Source organism: Macaca nemestrina, chromosome 3 (genome assembly GCF_043159975.1).
Source record: "Macaca nemestrina isolate mMacNem1 chromosome 3, mMacNem.hap1, whole genome shotgun sequence".
Lineage (NCBI taxonomy): Eukaryota > Metazoa > Chordata > Mammalia > Primates > Cercopithecidae > Macaca > Macaca nemestrina.
This window is the reverse complement of record NC_092127.1, coordinates 35,893,257-35,914,559: the sequence shown is the minus strand read 5'-3', so window position 1 is coordinate 35,914,559 and position 21,303 is coordinate 35,893,257. Positions and strand designations below refer to the sequence as shown.

Sequence of the window (21,303 nt, the reverse complement as noted above, 5' to 3'; positions counted from 1 at the left end):
GTGGCATTTAGGATCAAACACATTTGGCCTCAAGTCTTAATTATAATATACCCTAACTCTGTGATCTTGGAACATCTGCCTTAAAAAACAAACAAACAAACAAACAAACAAACAGGCTTGAGGTATCATTTATATACTTTATGATTCATCCTTTTTAAAAAAGTTTATGATTCTGTGTTTTTTAAGTATATTCACAAAATGACTATCACCACTATCTAATTCCGGAACATTTTTATCACCCCAAAAAGAAATAGCTGTCACTCCCTATTTCCCCCTTCTATCCCCTGGCAACCACGAGTCTACTTTCTGTCTCTATGGTTTGTAATAAATATTATATATAAATAGCATCATACAAGAAGCCTTTGTGCTTGGCTTCATAGCATAATTATTTCAAGGTTCATCCATGTTTTAGTATGTATCAGTACTTCATTCCTTTTTATAATTGAATAATAGTTCATTACAAAGACATTTACATTCTATCCACTCATCATTTGATAGACTTTTTGGTTATTATGAATAATGATGCTATGAAAATACATATACAAATGTTTTATGAATATATGTTTTTAATTCTCTTGAGTATATGTCTACAAGTGCAGTTGTTGGTTCATATGATAACTCTATGTTTAAGATTTTGAAGAACTGGTAAACTGTTTTCCAGTTGTAGCTGCATCGTTTTACAACCCCAGTAGCAATGTATGTGGGTTCTGATTACTTCACATTCTCACCAACAGTTATGATCTGACTTTTTGCCTCTAGCCATTCTGGTGGGTATAAAGTAATATCTCTTTGTGGCTTTGATTTGTATTAAATACTTTCCTAGAGACTAATAATATTAAGCATCTTTTTGTGTCATTATTGTCCATTTGAATGTCTTTTTTTTTTTTTTTTTTGAGATGAGGTCTCACTTTGTTGCTCAGGCTGGAGTGCAGGGTGTGACAGTGATTCTCTTGCCTCAGCCTCCCCAGTATCTAGGACTGCAGGCACATGCTACCATACCTGGCTAAGTTTTTAGTTTTTTATAGAGACAAGATCTTACTGTGTTGCCCAGGTTCACCATTTGAATATCTCTGGAGAAGAGTCTATTCAGTTCCTTTGTCCATTTTTAATTTGAGTTATTAGTTATTTTATTGTTGAATTTTAAGTGTTCTTTATATATTCTATGTGCCAGTCTTTTGTTAGATATATGCTTTGCAAATTTTTTTTCTCATTCTTTAGGTTGTCTTTTCATTTATTTGATAAAACTTTCGAAACATGAAAATTTTAAATTTACCCATTTTTTTTTTGGTGTCATATCTAAAAAACCGCTGCCTAATCTGGGGACATGAAAAATTATTCCTATGTTTCTTCTAAGAGTTTATAATTTTAGTTCTTAGATTTAGGTCTTTGATTGAGTTTGAATCAATTTCTATATTTGGTGTGAGGTAGGGAGTCCAAGTTCATTTTAGTTTCCTTCCTTCCTTCCTTCCTTTTCTTGATTTTCTTTCTTTTCTTTCTTTTTTAGCATGTGGCTATCCAATTGTCCTGGTACCATTTGTTGTAAAGACTATTCTTTCCCCCATTGAATTACTGTCTTGGCACCCTTGTGAAAAATCAATTGATCATAATATAATGGTTTCTTTTGGAATTCAATTTTATTAGTTTATATGCCCATCCTTATGTCAGTACCACAGTGTGTTGATTGTCGTGGCTTTGTATTAAGTTTTAAAAAAGGAAAGTGTGAGTCATCCAACTTTGCTCATTCTTCCCTCCACCCCACCAAATTTTTTCTTCTTTTGCAAGATTGTCTTCGCTATTCCTGGTGCCTTGCATTTTCATAAGAATTTTAGAATCAGTTTGTCAGTTTCTGCCAAAAAGGCAGCTAGAATATTGATAAGATTGTATTGAATCTATAGACCAATCTGGGAATATCACTATATTAATACTAAGTCTTCCAATTCAGGAATGTGGGATGCTTTTCTATTTATTTAGTTTTAAAATTTATTTCAATTATGTTTTGTAGTTTTCAGTTTACAAGTTTACACTTTTCATTTGTTAAACTTATTCCTAATTATTTTATTGTTTTTAATGCTAAATAGTTGTTTTCTTAATTTTATTTTTGTATTGTTCATTGCTATAGAAATATATTTGATTTTTGCATATTGATTATGTATCCTGTAAACTTGCTGAATTCCTATTAGTTGTAGTAGTTTTTCAGTGTCTTCTTTAGAATTTTTTATATGTAAATCATGTTTTCTGTGAATAGAAGTAGTTGTTTTACTTCTTCCTTTCCAATCTGGATTCTCAGGCTCTCTGTCTTTCCTCTCTTCTGCTTCTTTCTTTCATTTTTTGGTTTTCTCTTTTTTCCATATTGTGTTGCCTAGAACTTCTAGTACTATATTGAATAAGAGTGGTGAGAGAGTACCATACTTGTTTTTTCCTGATCATAAAGGGAAAGTATTCAGTCATTCACTATTAAGTATGATGTTAACTATGAGATTTATGTAGATGGTTTTATCAGGTTGAGGAAGCTCCTTTTTATTGCTAGTTTACTAAGTGTTATTATCTGAAAAGATGTTGGATTTTTTCAAGTGCTTTTCAGCATCCGTTGATATAGTCATGTGATTTTTCTCTCTTATTCCATGAATATAGTGTCTTATATTGATTGTTCTTTATATGGTAAATCAACCTGGCATTCCTGGGATGAATGCCACTTGATCATGTTGTATAATTCTTTTAATATACAGCTTCATTGTTAAGGATATTTGCGTCTATGTTCATAAGGAATATTGGTCTACAGTTTTCCTTCCTTGTGATTTCTTTTCCTGGTTTTGGTATCAGGGTAATATTGACCTCATAGAATGAGTTGGAAAATGTTCCCTCCTCTTCTGTTTTTTTTTTTTTTTTTGGAAAAGTTTGTGAATGACTGATGTTAATTCTTCCTTAAATGTTTGGAATTCACCAGTGAAACCATCTGGGCCTGAACTTTTCTCTGTGGGAAGTTTTTTGATTACTGATTCAAACTCTTTCCTTGTTGTAAGTCTATAAAGGTTTTCTACTTGCTCTTGAGTCAGTTTTGAAATTTTTTGTCTTTCTAAGAATTTCTCAATTTTGTCTAGGTTATCCAATTTTTTAGCATATAATTGTTCATTGTATTATCTTATAATCTCTTTTATTTCTGAAAGGTTGGTAGTAATAGGCCACTTTTATCCCTGATTTTAGTAATTTGGGTTTTCTCTCTTTTTATTTTGGTCAGACTAGCTAAAGTTTTGTCAATTTTATTGATCTTTTAAAAGAATAAACTTTTCATTGATTTTATCTATTATTTTCCTATTCTCAATTTTATTTAAGTCTGTTGTAATCTTTATAATTTCATTTCTTCTGCTTGCTTTGAGCTTCGTTTACTCTTATTTTTTAAGGTAGAAGTTTAGATTATTGCTTTACAAAGATCTTTTTTTCTTTTTAAATATAGGCATCTGCAGCTATTTCCCTCTGAGCATTGCTTTAGCTGCATCCTATACATTTTGGCATTGTTGGGTTGTTGTTTTCATTCACCTAAATGTCAAGCACATTTAGGAATGTGTTGTTTAATTTCTGTATCTTTGTGAGTTCCTCAAATTTCCTTCTGTTATTTATTTCTAACTCCATTTCACTGTGGTTGGAGAGCATACTTTGTATGGGTTTAGTCCTTCTAGGTTTATTGAGGCTTGTTATACAGCCTAATGTGGTCTATCCTGGGGAACGCTCCAGTTGTACTTGTGTGGTAAGTTCAAGGATTTGGGGGCTAATCAAGGAAAGACAGGAGCACAAGATGGCAGTGTTGTACAATAAGCTTTTTTTGGTGGTATTTGGACAGGGTTGCAGGAGAGGGGAAGTCTCTCACAGCAAGAGACCTTCGAGAGACAGGGCCACCATCCAAAAGGGGAAAAGGGTAAGGGAACTTCTAGAGGGAAGGGGAATTGGAGGTGGGGCTCATGTGTCTAGGTGATGTCACTCAGCAGCAAGGTGGAGAGTTTTGGGATCAGATGGCTTTGAAGGGCAATATTGGGTGGAGTCTTTTCTAGCCACATAGTTTGTCTTATCTATGACAAGCAGATATGGGATACATTTAGAGCCTATTCTGTTTTGCAAAACTGCAGGGCATGCAAAACAGGATAGGCACTAAATGGCAAAAAATATACTTATTTAGGATATATTTATGGCAATTAGATGTAAGAATTTAGTGTGGTCCTGATGGGCTTTCAACTACTGGTCCCAGCCTCTTGTGAAGAAGTAAACAACATGAGGGCCAATATACAGGGACCATCTTTGGCCTATTTATGTAACAACTTGAGAAAAATGTGCATTTTGCTGTTGTTTGGTAGAATATTCTCTGGATGTCTTCTAGGTTTAGTTGGCTGATAGTATCATTCAGGTCTTCTATCTCCTCGTTGATCTTCTGCTCTCGAAAGTATGGTTTTGAAGTCTCCAAATATTGTTGTTGAATTGTCTATTTTCTCTACTTTGTCCTTTCTCAGCACATCCATCCCACCTTCTTCTTTGCCCACATAACTCCTTATATCGTAAAGGATTCATATTGGTGATCTATCTGGCTTTGTTGGGCAGAGGTTAACTTTACTGGTTTGGGGATGGTTTTGTTTAATTTTTCTTTTCTAGCCTTGCATTGCTGTGAGCCAGTGCACACATTCTAATCCTCTGTAGGACAAGTGTTTAATGGTTTTAGACTAGGAAATATATTAGAGACCATGCTTTACTCGGAGCCCTGCCCTGCTTTTCACTTTCATCAGTGAGTGTTAAATTTGTTAGAAGTTCAAAACACTGAAAAGATTATTATGACCTCCCCACACCATTCCCATATTTTATTCCAAAAACAAACAAAAACACCAAAATCCATTAACTTAGTTTTAAAAATATAAATAAGCACACAATTATCTGGTTTTCTCTCATGATGACTATTTTGATGATTTTTTTGAAAAAACAGAAAATTAAGTGCTTTTTTTCTTTTCCTGTTTTTGGAATTCCCACTTTATTGGCACCCTAAACACAAAGCTTTGTCCATTATGGAGGCACTATAAGAAAGTCTCCTTTGTCCCATAGGACCTGGATGGCAAGTTTCCGGGACATAACTACCACTCCCTCCTCCCATGCCCATGGCAGACACCATCACAACCATACATACACCCTCTTCCATGAAATGTCTGTACATGCTTTCCTCATTTTCTAAGTGCTTTGTTTGATTTTTTTACTGTTAAGTTTTGTGGGTTCTTTGTATATTCTAGATATAAGCCTTTTATTCTTAATCTGTCATTTGTTTTTTTACACTCTTAACAGGGCCTTTTAAATACCCAAGTTTTCCATTTTTGTGAGTTTCACTTTATTAATTTTTCCTTTTGTGGATTGTGCTTTTGGTATCAAATCTAAGAACTCTTTGCCACGTTCTAGGTCTTGAAAAGATTAATTTATCTTATTTTTCAAAAACTTTTATAGTTTTATATTTTACCCTTAAGGTAATGGTTCATTTGAGTTAACTTTTATATGCAATGTTAGATTTAGATTTTTAATTTTTTTATTTGCCTGTGGGATATCCAGTTGCTCCAGCACCTTTGTTGAAAAGGCAATTTCTACTCCACTGAATTCCATTCACATCTTTGTCAAAAGTTAATTGAGTATATTTGTCTGGATTCATTTCTGGATTCTGTTCTATTCCGCTGATCTGTTCTGTCCTCCACACTGTCCTGATTACTGTAGCTATATAGTAAGCCTCAACATGGGAAGAATGATTTCTCCCACTATATTATTTTTCAAAATAATTTTGGCTAGTTTAGAGCATTTTTGTTTTAACATGTATTTTAGAATAAGGTTACCCATGTTTACAAAAAGCTTGCTGAGATTTTGATAGGAATTGCTTTAAATCTGTCAGTCAGTTTGGGGAGAATTGACATTTTTACTATATTAAGTCTTCAAATCTATGATCATAGCATATCTCTCCAATTATTTAGGCCTTCTTTGATGTCTTTCATCAGCATTTTGGATTTATCAAAATATAGAACCTGACAGATTTAGATTTAAACCTAAGTATTTTATTTTCTTTGGAGCAATTCTAAATGGTTATGATGTTTTATACTAACAACAAACAGCTTGTTGGTATGTACAAATGCAGTCACTTTTGTGTGTCAATCTTGTATCCTGTGACCTTACCCAACTCACTTATTAGTTCTCAGAGTGGTTTGTAGATTCCTTGGGATTTTTAAAATGTAGATAATTGTCTTTGTAAATAGACAATGTTATTTTAAACACAGTTTGTATGCCAGTTGTTTCTTTTCCTTGCCTCATTTGACTGTCTGGAACTTCCAATATGATGTTGAATAAGAAAGGAGAAAGTGGACATCCTTGCCTTGTTCCTGATCTTAGAATGAAAGCACTTACCGTTAAGTATGATACTAACTGTAGGATTGTTGGTAGATGCTCTTCGAGGTTAAGAGCATTCCTAGTTTGCTGACCGATTTTATCATGAATGAATATTGAATTTTATATGCTTTTATATCACATCAATTGATATGATCATGATTTTTTTCTTTAGCCTGTTGATATAGTAGATTACATGAATTAATTTTTGAGTATTATACCAGGCTTGCATACCTTGAATAAACCAGCATAGTTATCGTATATTATTCTTTTTATGTATTGCTGGATTTCATTTGCTAACATTTTGTTGAAGATTTTCCTGTCTAAGTTAACAGGAGATATTGATTTGTAGTTTTCTTTTTTGTATGTGCTGTCTTTGTCTGGTTTACGTGTTAGGGCAATACTAGTCTCATAAAATGAGTTGGGAGGCATCCCTTCCTCTTCTGTTTTCTGGAAGAGATTGTGTAAAATTGGTGTTATTTCTTTTTTAAATGTTTGGTAAAATTCTCCAGTGAAACTTTCTGGGCCTGGAGATTTTGATCTTTAGTGTTATTTTAATATGAACTTATTGCTACCCATAAGAACAAATGGGGCCCAGGAAGACTGTGTTTAGGGATGTTTGGGGAGGTTTGGGTCTCAGTTACTATTGTCCGTCATATGTGTATTTGTTACATTAGATCATGAGCTTCTTGAAGGGTAGCCATCGTGTGTTGGTCATCATTGGAATCCCAGCACCTAGGACAGTACCTTGCACATACTGAGTACTCAGTGTAAGGTTGCTGAGTAATGGAACTGACTCTCAGCACTTTGATTGTTGCAGACTGGAACCTTGATGCTTCTTAGGGAAGCCAAGGGAGAAGAGGGCAGCACAAAAATGCCCGAGTCTTCTTTTGGAGGTGGAAAAGTCTTTTTTGAAGAAGAGAGAAGTAGATAATATTTGTGATCTCATTCTTCCTCTTGCCTGCCTGAACTGCTACCATTCAGGCTCTGAACTACCCAGTGTACCAAGAAACTGGTGTGTGGAGCACTGGTGGTGGGGAAGAGCAGATGCAGACTAGTGCCCCTTCCTGCTGTGGGTGTCTTCAGACACAGAAACAAGTTCTGAGAATTACACTTCAGCATAGAGAATGGAAAGGAGATGAGAATGTATCAAGCTTAGGCATAACTTACTGAGTACTAGTTCTTAATTATTTATAGATGAGAAGACTGAGGCTTGAAGAAACTATTGACTTGCCTAGGTCTCTCTGAATTTCAAAAGTTATACCAAGGAACTTGATACTTTTACTGCAACTTCTAGTCTGTTAAGTGATTTATCTTAATATACTTTAGATGATACAGCTGTAGAAAATTTTGTACCGGTTACTGACGCCAAGCTCTAGTGCTTTTCTCATTTCATTACATAAAATAATAAATTAATGGTTATTACTACTCTGAACTGGAACATCTTGAGACAGATTCTTTGCTTTGCCCTTCTAACACTATCTGCATTAACTGACACCTTTAGTAATTGAACTTTTTTTTAGCATTTACCTATCTGTATCACTCTCTGGACAGTAATGGAGTATATTTTAAGGTATTTTGTTTTATTATGTTTAATTAGTATTTGTTTCTGAGCAATAATGTATTTAATCATTTTGCAAGTTGAGAATGTTTTAATGTTATTGACTATAAAATCTATGGGTCTTATGCTAGATTTATTTGTAGTGTCTAGGGCAATAGCTTCAGCATAATGTTGCACAATATCGTTGATTGGTCAATATGTAAAACTGATGATACTTAATTTCTAAGGCTGTGTCTTAATAGAAGATGTTCTGGTTCAACTTATTAAAAGTTCTCTTCTTATAAATACCTTTGCCCAGATCCTAATCTCCACTTAAACCCAACATTCTATTTTCAACTCAAGTGAACCACTCTCTCTTCTAAGCCATCCCTGGTGCATGTACATATCTCCCTCTTAACATAGAGCATTGGAGTTATTTGTTTGCATGCCTCTCTTCCTTATTGGATTATGAGTTCCTTTTGAGAAGGATTCATTGCTGTATTACCAGTGCCTAACACAATCCCTGTGGAATACAAGTTGAAGGATGGCAAAATCATTGTGTATCCACCATCTAGACCAATGTCTGGCATGTGGTAAGCACTCAATTTGTATTTATTGAATGAATAAGCCAATGTCAATAGTTTGTGCTCAGTAAATAGTTGCTGAGCTAATAAATTAATTTGTGTTTGTGCAGTGTGTTTCATAGGCAAAAATCAAATTGTTCAATAATCCAGATTCAGTGACTGCATGAGGGATACATATACTAGGATTTGCTTTTCAAGGTAACCCCATCCATTAAGAGCATTGCAAACTTGATAGTAAATAAGAGTTGAAAGATAAAAAGTCCAGCCACATTATTTAATGAGAGAACAGGGAATCAGGAATTGCTATAGTTTGAATGTATCCACTAAAATTCATGTGTTGGGAAGTTAATCTCCAGTGCAACAGTGTTGCGAGGTGAGACCTTTAAGAGGTAATTAAGTCATGACGATTCTGCCCTGTGAATAAATGAATGCCATTATTGCAGGTGTGGATTATTTACTGTGGGAGTGGGTTCCTGATAAAAATAATAAGTTTAGTCCCTTTCCATTCTGTGTGTTGCATACTCTCTTACTCTTTCTCCTTTCACAATGGGATGAAACAGCATGAAGGCCCTTGTTGGATGCCAGTACCATGCTCTTGAACTTCCCAACCTCCAGAACCATGAGGCACATAAATTTCTATTGTTTGTAAATTACCCAGTCCATGGTATTTTGTTACAGAGCAGAAAACAGACTAAGACAGAAATGGAGGGTGTTTTTAGACAAAACTGATTGTTTTTAATCCTGTGAATTTCAATATACTGGTTTGTGCATGTAGACACTGCCTTCATCCTTTGTTCACTTAGAAAATGCTGTCCTAAAATCTTTTATAAATACCTCTTATAGAACAACTCATTTCTCAAGCTATATTATTAAAGGGAAGAGGAATTAAATGCATAGCAGATATGTAGTTTTTAAAAAACGTCTTTTGAGAGACAGGGTCTTGCTATGTTGCCAGGCTGGTCTCAAACTCCTGGCCTCAAACGATCCTCTCACATCAGCCTCTCATGTAGTTGGGATTACAGATATGAGCCACTATACCTGGCTATTTAGGCTAATCCCCACTTTGGGCATTTTAAGATCATGAGTCATCTTAGGAAACTCAGAAATCCAATATTCTTGATTACTTATTTTCTTCTTCCTATGGTAGATGGAAATTCACGTTTTCATCTGCCCACAAAAGAAATCTGATAGTTGAAAAAGTAAGAATATAATCATGATTATTGATACGGTATAATCATGATCAAACAAAAACCTACCTGCTCTGCCCCAATGAGCACGTCTCATTGGCTTGTGCCCTCGTCAAAGATACGAACAAGAGGCATGAGGTAGAAGAGTTGGAAAGTCTATGGAGAGACATATAGTCATGCACCACTAACAACATTTTGGTCAGTGACAGACTGTGTATACAGTAGTGGTCCCATAAAATTATAATGGAGCTGCCCTATACAGGTGTACCATATTTTATCTTTTATACCATATTTTTCTGTACCTTTTCTATATTTAGATATGTTTAGAAACACAAGTACTTACCATTGTGTTACAACTGACTACAGTATTAAGTACAGTAACATGCTCTATAGCTTTGTAGCCTAGGAGCAATAGGCTCTACCATATAGCCTAGATGTGTAGTAGGCTACACCATCTAGGATTGGGTGAGTACACTCTACGATGTTCACTCAATGACAAAATGGTTTTACAGTGTGTTTCTCAGAACACTCCCCTGTTTTTAAGTGAAACATGACTATGTATGACAGGAGGCAGACATTTGGGTGATACCAGAGCTGCTAACTCCTTAAAACATGACCAAAGGAGGCATGTATGTCATTAACCTGCTCCCCAGAACTGAAGTTTTTGCATTCCATTCCATGAGCACATGACTTTTGGCTTAAATGGAAAGGGAACGTTCAGGTGGGTCAGTTTCTTCCAAATTTTTATTTCCATTAGTTTTGGCTCATTGTACATATTTCCCACTTCTGATTCCTGATTCCTTGGTTTACTGTTTCCTCTCTTTTTGTTTTATCTTATCTTCCCCTTTTTTCCCCTGCCTTTTCTAAGGTCCCTAGTTTCCCACTCTAAATATTTAAAATGAGTATTGGCCTTGATCCATGAGCACCCCCTTTTAATCCAGCCCATAGGCACCCTGTGAGTAGGGTGGGTCCTGAGTTGTAGAAATAGATGAGAAGCAGAGTCAAGTGGCAGCCCAGAGGAGCCTGAAAGGGGCCATCCAAACCATGTAGCCCAGGCTGTGGACTGTAGGAACTTTATTCCAGAAGAACTTGAGATGCTATAGAGAGATGAACATGGATGTACATTCAGGAAACTTAAACTAAATTGATAAAACGTCATCAGATAAAGGCTTTACATGAATGCCACTAGAAATTCCAGATTTGATGGGGAAACCATTGCCCTCATGTATTACCTGTAATCTATTTGTAACTTATCAGTTATAAATATGTAATTATGAAATTTATTTTCTTTCACTCTCTCATATAAGCTTTGTAAGAACCAAGAGTAATGTCTGTATCCCCAGCACTTAGAACACAGCCTGACACGTTGTAGAGGCTCAATAAATATTTATTGAATAAATGAGTGCCATCATGTTTCTATAGGCAGAATTTGTGTTCAGAGAAGCCTTTAGTTTCAACCCTGGCTCTGCCTCTGATGAGCTGTGCTGCTTAATCTCTCTGAGCCTAATAGAATTGCTGTGGAGATCCTATACTAAAATGATGGACTTTGCTGTGGTCTGAATGGTTGTGTCCACTCCAAAATTCTTTTGCTGAGATTGAATCTGCAATGTGTTGGTGTTAGGAGATGGGGCCTTTGGAAAGTGACTAGGTCGTGAGGGTTGAGCCCCATGAATAGGATTAGTGCCCTTATAAAAGAGGGTAGAGGGAGCTTGTTCACCCCTTCTGCCATGTGAGGACACGGCAAGAAGGCACCATCTGTGAAGCAGAGAGCCCTTATTAGACATCAAAATCTGCCACCACCTTGATCTTGGACTTTGCAGCCTCCGGAACTGTGAGCAACAAATTTCTGTTGTTTATAAACTACCCAGTATAAGGTATTTTGTTATAGCAGTCGGAAAGGACTAAGGGACATTTAATGGACAGATGTCTGTCTCTTGCTTTTTATCCTAATTCAAGTTTTCACCATCCCCTTCCTCCTCCTTGCATTACAGTGGATACTCTCCAAATCATGGCTCTCTTTATCTGAGGGTTAGATTTGAGTTGGGGAAGGAATTAACATTTTTGCAGTGGTGATCCTTTTTCATTATGAAAAATCTCAGAAAATGAAAAGCACAACTGTAAAGCTCATAAGCCTTAAGTTTAGGGCAGTGTTTCCACATAGCTGCAGCTGGACTGCTCAGAAGGGTCAAAAGAAGGCAACCCCTTTCCAGAGGCTGCAAGTCGCTGCTTCTACAGGGTCAGCAGCGGTGAAATCTGTGAGATACGGGGCAGGGTGGTGGAGGGGGAGACACTTTCTGAGTCACTTGAGAAGTAGATCACTTTAAACTGCTGGAGGGCTGGGCTCATGGAAGGAAGTGACGTCTCATGCATAGCTCCATTCCCAGTTCCTTTTACTAAGAAGACAAGAAGACAAAGAATAGGTAAAACAGGATGTAAAGTTTATATACAAGAATATAATGTTTATCTGAAATATTTACAGTGTTGGTTAAAGCAATATTTTTACAACTTTTAAAGGTAAACTACTATGTATATTACAGGTAAGCTACAGTGGGTTTAATTTGCAAAAGTTAAGTAAGAAATGTTTTAAACAAGGCTTAAAGTACTCAAGTCAATTATAAAATTCATATCTTTTGCCTTTTACTTGAAGAAATCATGCTATAGAAATGGTTAATGTGCTTTTAATAAATGGAAGTACTGTAGCTGGAATGTGATACATGTAACAGTTGAAGTTCCCATTGAAGGTACAAAATGATGAATTGTTGTAAGACTTAGACACTGAGTCTCAGTCTGGAGCTGAGGAAGATGTTGAGATAACAGCCAGCTTTATCTCAACAGGGTTGTGACCGACAAGTTTGGGCCACAGAGAAAATTGAAGCAATTTGCACGTTGTGACCACCTCAGTGGGAAGTGAAAATCAGCTGACTCAAAACAACAAACAACAAACAACCAGACCCAAGTCACAGTTGCACCTATTCAAAACTAGCTTTAACGTGAGCTATTTTTAAACATCATAAAAAATATTCATGATTTTATTAGTTTGAATATTTCTACAAGATTCGGGTGGGCTTTTCCTTTAAGCGAAAACAGCTATCCACTCCTGTGGCCCCCTGGGGCCTTATAACTCAGGAAATGCTGGGGATGCAAACGTGCAAAAGGCAGGGGGAAGCTGTCCAGGCTGAGGCTGGAGCAGCTGGGAATGTGCTTGGGAAATGGGAGCTGAGATCCCAGAGCAGAAATGGTCAGCCGTGCTCTGGAGCAGGCCTGTCGGAGCCATCAGGATGCCAGGACTAGCACTGCAGCTTGCGGATGCTGCGGGAGATGCGCTTGAACTCTCTCTGCCCCTTCTGCCACCGCTTCACCGAGGTGATCACCAGCTCCCCACCCTGTTTCTGTCCCATGACCAGATAGGGCGCGTTGATGTCGTTCATCTCCTCACAGGTGCACTGCAAGCTGTCTTTGAGCCACAGCACCGATTTCTTCAGGTCCCTTTCGGACACACCATTCAGCTTGTAAATGGTCTTGCTCTTGGTCTCCAGGATGATTTTGGTATCTCGGTTGATGTAGGTTATCTCCTTCACTTTTATTTTCAGTGCTATGAGAGACGGCAGAAAGAGTCATATCAGTTATAATGAGGGAATACAGTATACCTTCCCCCATTCTGCCTACTCATGTGACTTGTCCTGGGCGAGGAAAGAGAGGCTTCCTAGAGCTAATGGGACCCTCAGAGGCTGCAGATCGGGGGTTGGGAGCTAGGGGCAGCAGGTGGCTCCACTGCTAAGCCTCAAAGCATTTGCCAGGCACTTTGTTTCCAATCAGCCATTTTTTCAAAACTCTTTCTCTTTGCAGGACTCAGTGAACTTTTCTTCTCCTTTCCTCACCCACCCTTGTGTTTGTAAGAAGGTTGCATGTGGTGCATGCTCTCCCCAACAAATGACTTCCTCTATTGGAAACTTAAGCATGAAAAGAAATGCCTGACTCTTAGGTGAAACATGATCCTTCTGTGGCCGTAAACTTTAAACTCAATTTATTATGTAGGAGAGGTTTTTGGACAAACCTGTAAGGAAACTGTATCACACAATAATTGTTTTCTAAAGAACAGATTACAGGGAAGGAGAATTGATCTTACAGCTGCATTTGATTTGGTAAAGTAACTAGGAGAAAAAATATGCAAGTCTCTTTTTAACAGCACAACATGTTTAGTCATAAAAGTGTTTTTCTGAAGACCTCATCCTTATATGCTATCATTTGCCTGTCCAAGGCCAAGGCGTTTACAGATCATATATGTACTGTTTCCAAAATGTATGTGTAGACTCGTTAGAATGAGAAGACCAAAAGTAAGTGGTTTACTATAAAGGACACGTTTTATAGTCATGAACAGTATGCTCTGGGAATGAAAGCCCTACAAACGTACATGCTGGAATTAAATTTCAAGACTCCATGAAAGCAGGAAAAGAATAGAATTTTAAGGTTAGAAGGGATCATCCTATTAAAATCGCTTGTTAGTACACAAAGAATCTTAAATCCAGAGAAGTTTAGTGACTTGCATGAGGTCACCCAGTTTAGGTTGTTTCCTAGAACTCTGGTTGCCAAACCTCCTCCTGTAATACCACTGTAGTGTCTTGAGGCAATGTCAATGTTTTTGTACTGGTTGCAGCATAAACTTGCCCAGCTGCAATGTGTCCTAAGACCCTGGGTGACCCTGACAGCTATTCCGTATAGATGATGTGTAAGTATGACTTCCTGACTTTGATGGAGTTTAATCTATGTTTAAATTAGTAATAGAGGAAGATTTTTCTGTGTTGCGTATAACTGTTTTTGAGATTTTCTTTTTCTCTTTTTAAATATCAGAAAGGGAATTTGACTGAGTATGGCTTTCTAGCCAACCAGGAAATTATAGACGCTACATCAGGTAAATCAAAGATGCTATGACTTGGCCAACCATGGTTTTGTCTGGTATGATATGCATCTGAACCGTGGTACTGAGTTCTCAGTTTTTGAGACTCAAGTCATGGAATAAGCCATACTTGTGGAAATGTTGCATGCTCTTGTGTCCTCTGCATTGGGAGTAGGGTGTTGGATAGACCTTACCATGGTGGGAGAAATGGACTGATTACACTTTACCTGGGAGCCTTGTCTGTAGTACAGATAGGGCATATATAAGATTTCACCTGGCCAAATGAAACATTCTCAAGCTCCAAACATCAGAAAAAACCATCACTTTTAACCAGGAGGAAGATTTATTAGTCGTCTTTGTCTAGCTCTAAAATAACTAATTTTGCAAATGTTTATCATGAGAAAACATTAGGGATTTTCTCCTTGGATTTTCAGCTAGGCCCAAACAGAGAGAATCGAATCCCCCACATAACCGTTCCTGTCCTGGAGGATGTGACTGAGGATGCAGGATGGGATAGGAAGCAGAGGTGATGATACTTTCTGGTCCTACAATAGGTTGTATATATAGGAAGGTAGTTCTGAACCGTTTTTTTATTCGCCAGTACTTGCACCATTGAATTTCCCTTGTACTTCAGGAGCACAGTAGGGAAGAGGTGATGCCTTCCAGAGTAGTCAAGTCAAATAAATCAGATTTCTATGCTTGTTCCTCCTACTCTTCCATTATTCACAAAGAACAGAGGCAAGATGGAATAGTGCTTATAAACCAACAATCTTATGACGCAGTTCTTGAAATTCTGCTTCATTATCCCTCTGTGGGTCAAAATGAGAGTGAAGAAATAGAAAACAAAGCTTGTGAGGTATCTATGCATGTGATACCTTAAGTGTGATAACTTCTGTGTTGTTTTGAAAGGCTTTCTCTCTGTAAGGAGAGAGCACACTAAGGCACACAGGCATCCATGTTTTGGCTCATGTCTTGATAGGGCATCCTTAGAAAGGGGGTATTCTGTAAGGTCAGCCACAAAACAAGCAAGTAATAGGTGTGTGTGTGTGTGTGTGTGTGTGTGTGTGTGTGTGTGTGTGTGTATGTATGTGTTTCCCAAAGCCAGTTGTTATGGAGCTCCACAATATAACAATCAACTTTTCATGGAAGTCAGGAAGGATCTGTTTTATATGTAGTGCAAAGGATATAAACTGCCAGAAGAACATGATATTTTATAGACTTTTTAATATAAATTTTATATAAATGATATTTTTCTATCTTGCCCTTAATGATATAGCATGGGGGCTGAGAACTGTGTTTTGGTAAGGCTCTGGTGATTGGGAATTATCTGCTGCTAACATGCCTGGCCCTCAGCCAGTTTGAGGGTTGTGGACATTTGAAAACAGGTGTATGAAACTCCGTCAGCCCCATTTGTGGCTCCTCCTGAGGGGAAAGGTTGCTAAGGACTTTGAGCTACCTCCCTTCTTTCTCCCTCCTCAGCAGTGTGAAGCCTTTCCCAACCCTGGGGCTATGGTGGTTCTGGGACCAGTCAGAGTTAAACCCAGGACACTTTCTGGAAGAGACCTGGAGCTGTCAAAGAGTAGGGATTGGATGGTTCTAGAGTTTTAGGGACCTGACCAGGACTGAGATTTCTGGGATGGCAAGGTAAGGAGACTGAGAGCTGGAGTTATTTCCCTCAGTCTCGAGGACTATGTTGAATATGTAGAAGTGTTAATATGGGTCTATTAGACTCCATTATTGATTGACAGAGCAGGGAACATGTCTATTTATGAGTAAGTTCAGCCTTGTGCCTGAATAAATACTTTTTAGAAAGGTACCAATAATTCCGACATACCAAAAAGTACCTGCCCTTGGAAAAGGATAAAAGCAAGAATGCCTCTGGGTGAAGTTCCTGGTCATTCCCAGCTCTGAATTTAGCATTGATCCTGTGTCTAGCTGGGCTCCTCTTCTGATCTGAGAGCCCTGAAGTCAGCAGATGAGGTGCTTGTGGAGTTCTATGCAGACAAAGTGCCATCTCTCTTTCCCCTTATGATCCCGTTTTCAGGGGAGTGACTTGCAACTTATGGAACATATTGCATGTGTTTTTTATTGTCCCCAAACACCATGTCATCTATCATGTATCTTGCTAAAGTAAATCTCTAAGACTTTTTTTTTTTCTTTTTAAAACTATTTCAAAACTGTGGCAAATGTGTCTAAGACTTAGTCATACAAAAATTTACAAAAACCTTTTAAAAGGGATTTTAAGGTGGTGGTTTAAGGTTGTTAGGTGTTCCATGTTAGGTGTCTTCTCAGTAAGCCACTCTTCTTTTTCAATTTAAGGAACCCCTCCTCGACAAATTATTAATCAGTGCCTTGGATATATTCACTAATGGTAGAGCACAGAGGAGCAAATCATTATGGGTTATAAAGAAAGTAAAAATATTTTTATTTGTGGCCAATTTAATGCCTTGAATCTGTTTGGCTGGGGCTAATATTTACACTTCCATCCCTGGTGGACATGTTAAGTAATCAAAAGAAAACAGGACTCGGGATTATGCCTGTTGGCAAAAAAAAAAAAAAAAAAAAAAAAAAAAGATTTAAAATGTGCCATTGGAAATTGATCATCTGAATAATTTTCATTATTTGAAATGTGCCATTGGAAATTGATAACCAGAATAATTTTCATTATTTGATTATTGGCTTAACAGAACAATGAGTCTTAGCTGACAAGATACATCGCAATGCTAGACAGTTACATAAGGAGGAAACTAGGATAGATCAAGTTAGATGGTTTTGGGAAACATGAGCTATAATGGTATTTACCCAACCTTTATCTGGCAACATCATAATGATTTGTACCTTGAAGATTTACTGGTAAATAAAACTTCTGAATGTGAAATCTGTTGTTGTTGTTGTTGTATTACTTACCAAAATCATTTTTACAAAGTGTTTCCATTATGTCGTTGTCGTCATCATTTTTATTTTTGCAGGCTTCACATACCTTTGGAGCTAGAAATGTAGAAAACAGTCTTTAGTAAGTTTGCTTAAAAGGGAACAGCAGGTGGCGTTTGTAAACAATTCAAAGAGACTTATCCAGGCAAAAGTAGCGATTGTCCTATTTAACCTCAGCTTCTGCCTCCTCTGTAAAAGTAGGATCACTCATTCGTAAGAAAGTTCCCCCATGCTTCCCATTTTTTTGAGGGGTGGGAGCAAAATGAGAATTCCTATATGTTGTTGTGTTTAATAAATTATGACTCAAATAAAAAGGGAGTTGTGGGCAGGGTGTACAAGTGTGTGTAGTTATGGTTAACTGAGTCAGGGTGCAGCTTTTCAGCTCATCCTCCCAAGCTCTGGGAAATTCAGTCTGAAAAAGTTATTCCCAAGGCCTTTCGAAGGAGAAAGCAACCAAAGAACCAAAGATCTTTGAAGTGTTTGGGAAAACTGGTAACTATAAAATATAGCCAAAAGATTGTCTTTCTTAGCCACAGGACACCAGTGTAGCTGGCTCTACTCAGCAGAGCTCTGTATCTCAGGGGGCCCAAGTCTGGACTGGGAGGGGTGACTGGCTCGTGTTCCACATATGGGCTGTTTCCACCTTGAAAACACATCTCACTAATTACAATAGCCTGCTCTAAGTGGTTCTGTGTCACCTTGTTCCTTCTGCCAAGATTGTGCTTGAGTTAGCATTCATTTCATTGCTGTCTGCAAGCTCCCTGGTACAGGTTCTTCTTGCCCTTCTTTGCCTGTTTCAAACTCTCAAAACAAACAAACAAACAAACAAACCTGTTTCTGAAGCTAATCAAAGATGAAGCAAAACAGTTTAGTGGTCTGATCAAACCTAGGGATTGTATACTAGCACAATTATCAGAAGGCCTCCTAAAAGCTTTTCTAAGAGTCTGATTTCTTGGGAAAAGTGAAAAAAAAAGAACAACTATATTTCCCTTCTCTCATTTATAAATGTGTTAATTATGTCTTTAAAATTTAGGTGAAATTAGAAGATTTTCCGTAATATGAAATTTAATGTTCATAGAAAACTATGTGACTTAATAGAAGTGTTATTTATCAAATTAGAAAAATCACAAAGATGGAATTTTGAAGAACATGAACTTTTATTTTGAAGGAGAAACGTGGCTTTTTGGAGAAATGTAAGATGCATAATGTTGCTGCTGATAGTGGGAAGAAATAAAAGCAAAATACATAAAACTGCCCTTAAGTCCCCTCACCCAAACAAAATCAAACGTTTCTAATTAGGAGCTCTCAGAATGTATATAAAATGTTACTAACCTGTATTGGTTGGTCTATGGTATATGTTGGACAAATGCTTGAAAAATGCCAAACATTTGCAATAAATTAGAAATCTAACCAATAAGATGATTGCAAACTCATGGTCCCTGCCAGGAAAGATTGCTAAAGAACTCTGCATTTGCTTTAACTAATGATGTCTGTAGAAAAACAACTAGAGATTGAAAGGGAGAGGCTGCTGAAGCCCTGAAAGGGATTAGGAAGCTCCCTTTTCCAACCCAGGGGACCCAAATCAGCTCAGGCACATTGTATATGTTTTTCTTTCAGAAAAAATATCGAGAGCTCATGCGGTTTTCATTGCTTTGATGGTTTTTGCACAGGAACTCTCCCTCCGTTTTCTAAAAACTTGGGAATCTCTTTTGCATGATTTTTCTCCAGCTAATCACAACCACTCCTAAGTTAAAAACTGATAGCGATAGAAAATTGATTTCCAGAGATTCCCTTTACGCCCTCTTCCTCAAGTACCTGAGCAGTTACAACCAATGCTCAATTTTCCACACACTCCGTGCCAGTCCCGGTTTTATTTCCAAAATCTAAATTGACAAAGGACAAAAAGTACCTTAAAAGATTATCTACTTGTACATCCTGGTTTTCCTGCCTGTACGGGAAATGTCCCTGTGACTAGAATCCTGCCCAGTGGTAGGAAGCTGCAGAATGAGGCTGAGCGAGGGCCCTCTGGCCAGAGTGCTCACCACCAACTCCTCCATCAAACACCACTTCCAACGCTCTGCGTGGCTCCAGTGCTAGCTAGCATCTTTAACAATAATCGTGTATCTATTTTTTTTTAAACCGCCGTTCAGTTCTTCGGTTTTTTTTTAACTGCCCTTAAGTATAACTGGTACAACTCGGGAGCAGAATGCGAGACTTGGGCGGTGGGGGAGGGGTGCCTCAAATTTGATACAGGCTTGTCGTGATGACAGACCAGGTCAGGAAGAACTTCTGCCCTTCCTGCTACTGGCACCCCAAGCAGGGATGCACTGGGTTGCGTGGCAGGGGCGGGATCTCCTGGGAGCGTGTCAGCCAAGCAGAGAGTGGGGAAACAAGCGGGAAGGCTTACCTTCCTCGGTGGCCGGCAGGAAGTGGTCGCTACTAGCGAGGGGGATGCAGAGGTCGTTGTCTTGGGGGAAACGGTCGCACTCGAGCATGTCGGGCCAGGGGAAGCCGAAGGCGGACATGACCGGGGCGCAGCGGTCCTTCACCTGCACGCAGAGCGAGTGGCACGGCTGGATGGTCTCGTCTAGGTCGTCGAGGCAGACGGGGGCGAAGAGCGAGCATAGGAACTTCTTGGTGTCCGGGTGGCACTGCTTCATGACCAACGGGATCCAAGCGCCGGCCTGCTCCAGCACCTCCTTCATGGTCTCGTGGCCCAGCAGGTTGGGCAGTCGCATGTTCTGGTACTCGATGCCGTGGCACAGCTGCAGGTTGGCCGGGATGGGCTTGCAATTGCTGCGCTTGTAGGAGAAGTCGGGCTGGCCGAAGAGGAAGAGCCCGCGCGCCAAGCCCAGGCAGCAGTGCGAGGCGAGGACGAGCAGCAGCAGCGAGCCGGGGCCCTGCAGCATCGTGGGCGCGCGACCCCGAGGGGGCAGAGGGAGCGGAGCCGGGGAAGGGAGAGGCGGCCGGAGTCCAAGCTTGTCCCGGGCCCGCTCTCTTCGCTCGGTGCGACTCGGGGGCCTGAAAAGCTGGCAGCCGGCGGCCGGGGCGCGGAGAAGCGGGACACCGGGAAGACAGCGCGGGCGAGGCGCTGCAAGCCGGCGCGCAGCTCCGGGGGGCTCCGACCCGGGGGAGCAGAATGAGCCGCTGCTGGGGCACAGCCAGAGTTTTCTTGGCCTTTTTTATGCAGATCTGCGGGCGGGGGGAGCAAGGGAGGAGCCAATAAAGGGTAATCCGAGGAGGGCTGGTCACTACTTTCTGGGTCTGGTTTTGCGTTGAGATTGCCCCTCACGCGCTTGCTGGAAGGGAATTCTGGCTGCGCCCCCTCCCCAGATGCCGCCGCGCGCCCGCCCTAGGATTTCTTTAAACAACAAACAGAGAAGCCTGACCGCTGTGCCCCAACAGTGAGCGAGCAGGGCGCGGGCTGCGGGAGTGGGGGGCACGCAGGGCACCCCACGAGCCGCCTCGTGGCTAGGTCCTGGCGGGAACGCACCTCGCCCCGCGTGCGGCCAGGGCCTGAGCTTGTTTTGCCCCAGCCCGAAGTTTCTGCTGTGTTGCCAGGCATGGGTGGGAGAGGGTGTGTGTGTGCGCGTGTGTTGGGGGTGGGAGGGCTACGTCCCTGATAGCCGTGTGTGTGTGTGTGTGTGTGTGTGTGTGTGTGTGTGTGTGTGTTGTTGGGGATTGGGGAGCTGCGTCCCTCGTAGCCGCGGAGCCAGCAGCCCCTGGGCTCTTTGTGCCCTGGGATGGAGCTCGGGACCTGCCCGCCCAAGGCCACCTTGGCGA

General features: G+C 39.5%; 1 protein-coding gene and 1 long non-coding RNA gene across 4 annotated transcripts in view; one reads left to right on the top strand and one right to left on the bottom strand.

Moving 5' to 3' along the window:
• The window catches only part of LOC105463502 (uncharacterized), a 287,881-nt gene that overhangs the window by 9,402 nt on the left and 257,176 nt on the right, over nucleotides 1-21,303 (top strand). The gene's annotated exons all lie outside the window — the stretch shown is intronic.
• On the bottom strand, nucleotides 12,108-20,685 carry LOC105463503 (secreted frizzled related protein 2). The gene is made up of 3 exons (XM_011710636.2): nucleotides 19,928-20,685; nucleotides 17,497-17,577; nucleotides 12,108-13,287 (listed from the first exon to the last, which is right to left on the bottom strand). The coding sequence occupies exons 1-3, from the start codon at nucleotides 20,427-20,429 to the stop codon at nucleotides 12,983-12,985; spliced, it is 888 nt and encodes a 295-aa protein (XP_011708938.1). The 5' UTR covers nucleotides 20,430-20,685; the 3' UTR covers nucleotides 12,108-12,982.

Bases quoted from the DNA above. Each gene is read 5' to 3' on its own strand.
- LOC105463503 (XM_011710636.2), bottom strand. From the start codon at position 20,429: ATGCTGCAGGGCCCCGGCTCGCTGCTGCTGCTCGTCCTCGCCTCGCAC. The intron at 17,578-19,927 runs GTAAGCCTTCCC...CTACATTTCTAG, and splicing joins CCTGCCGGCCACCGAGGAAG to CTCCAAAGGTATGTGAAGCC. The intron at 13,288-17,496 runs GTAAGTAATACA...CGTCTCTCATAG, and splicing joins ACTTTGTAAAAATGATTTTG to CACTGAAAATAAAAGTGAAG.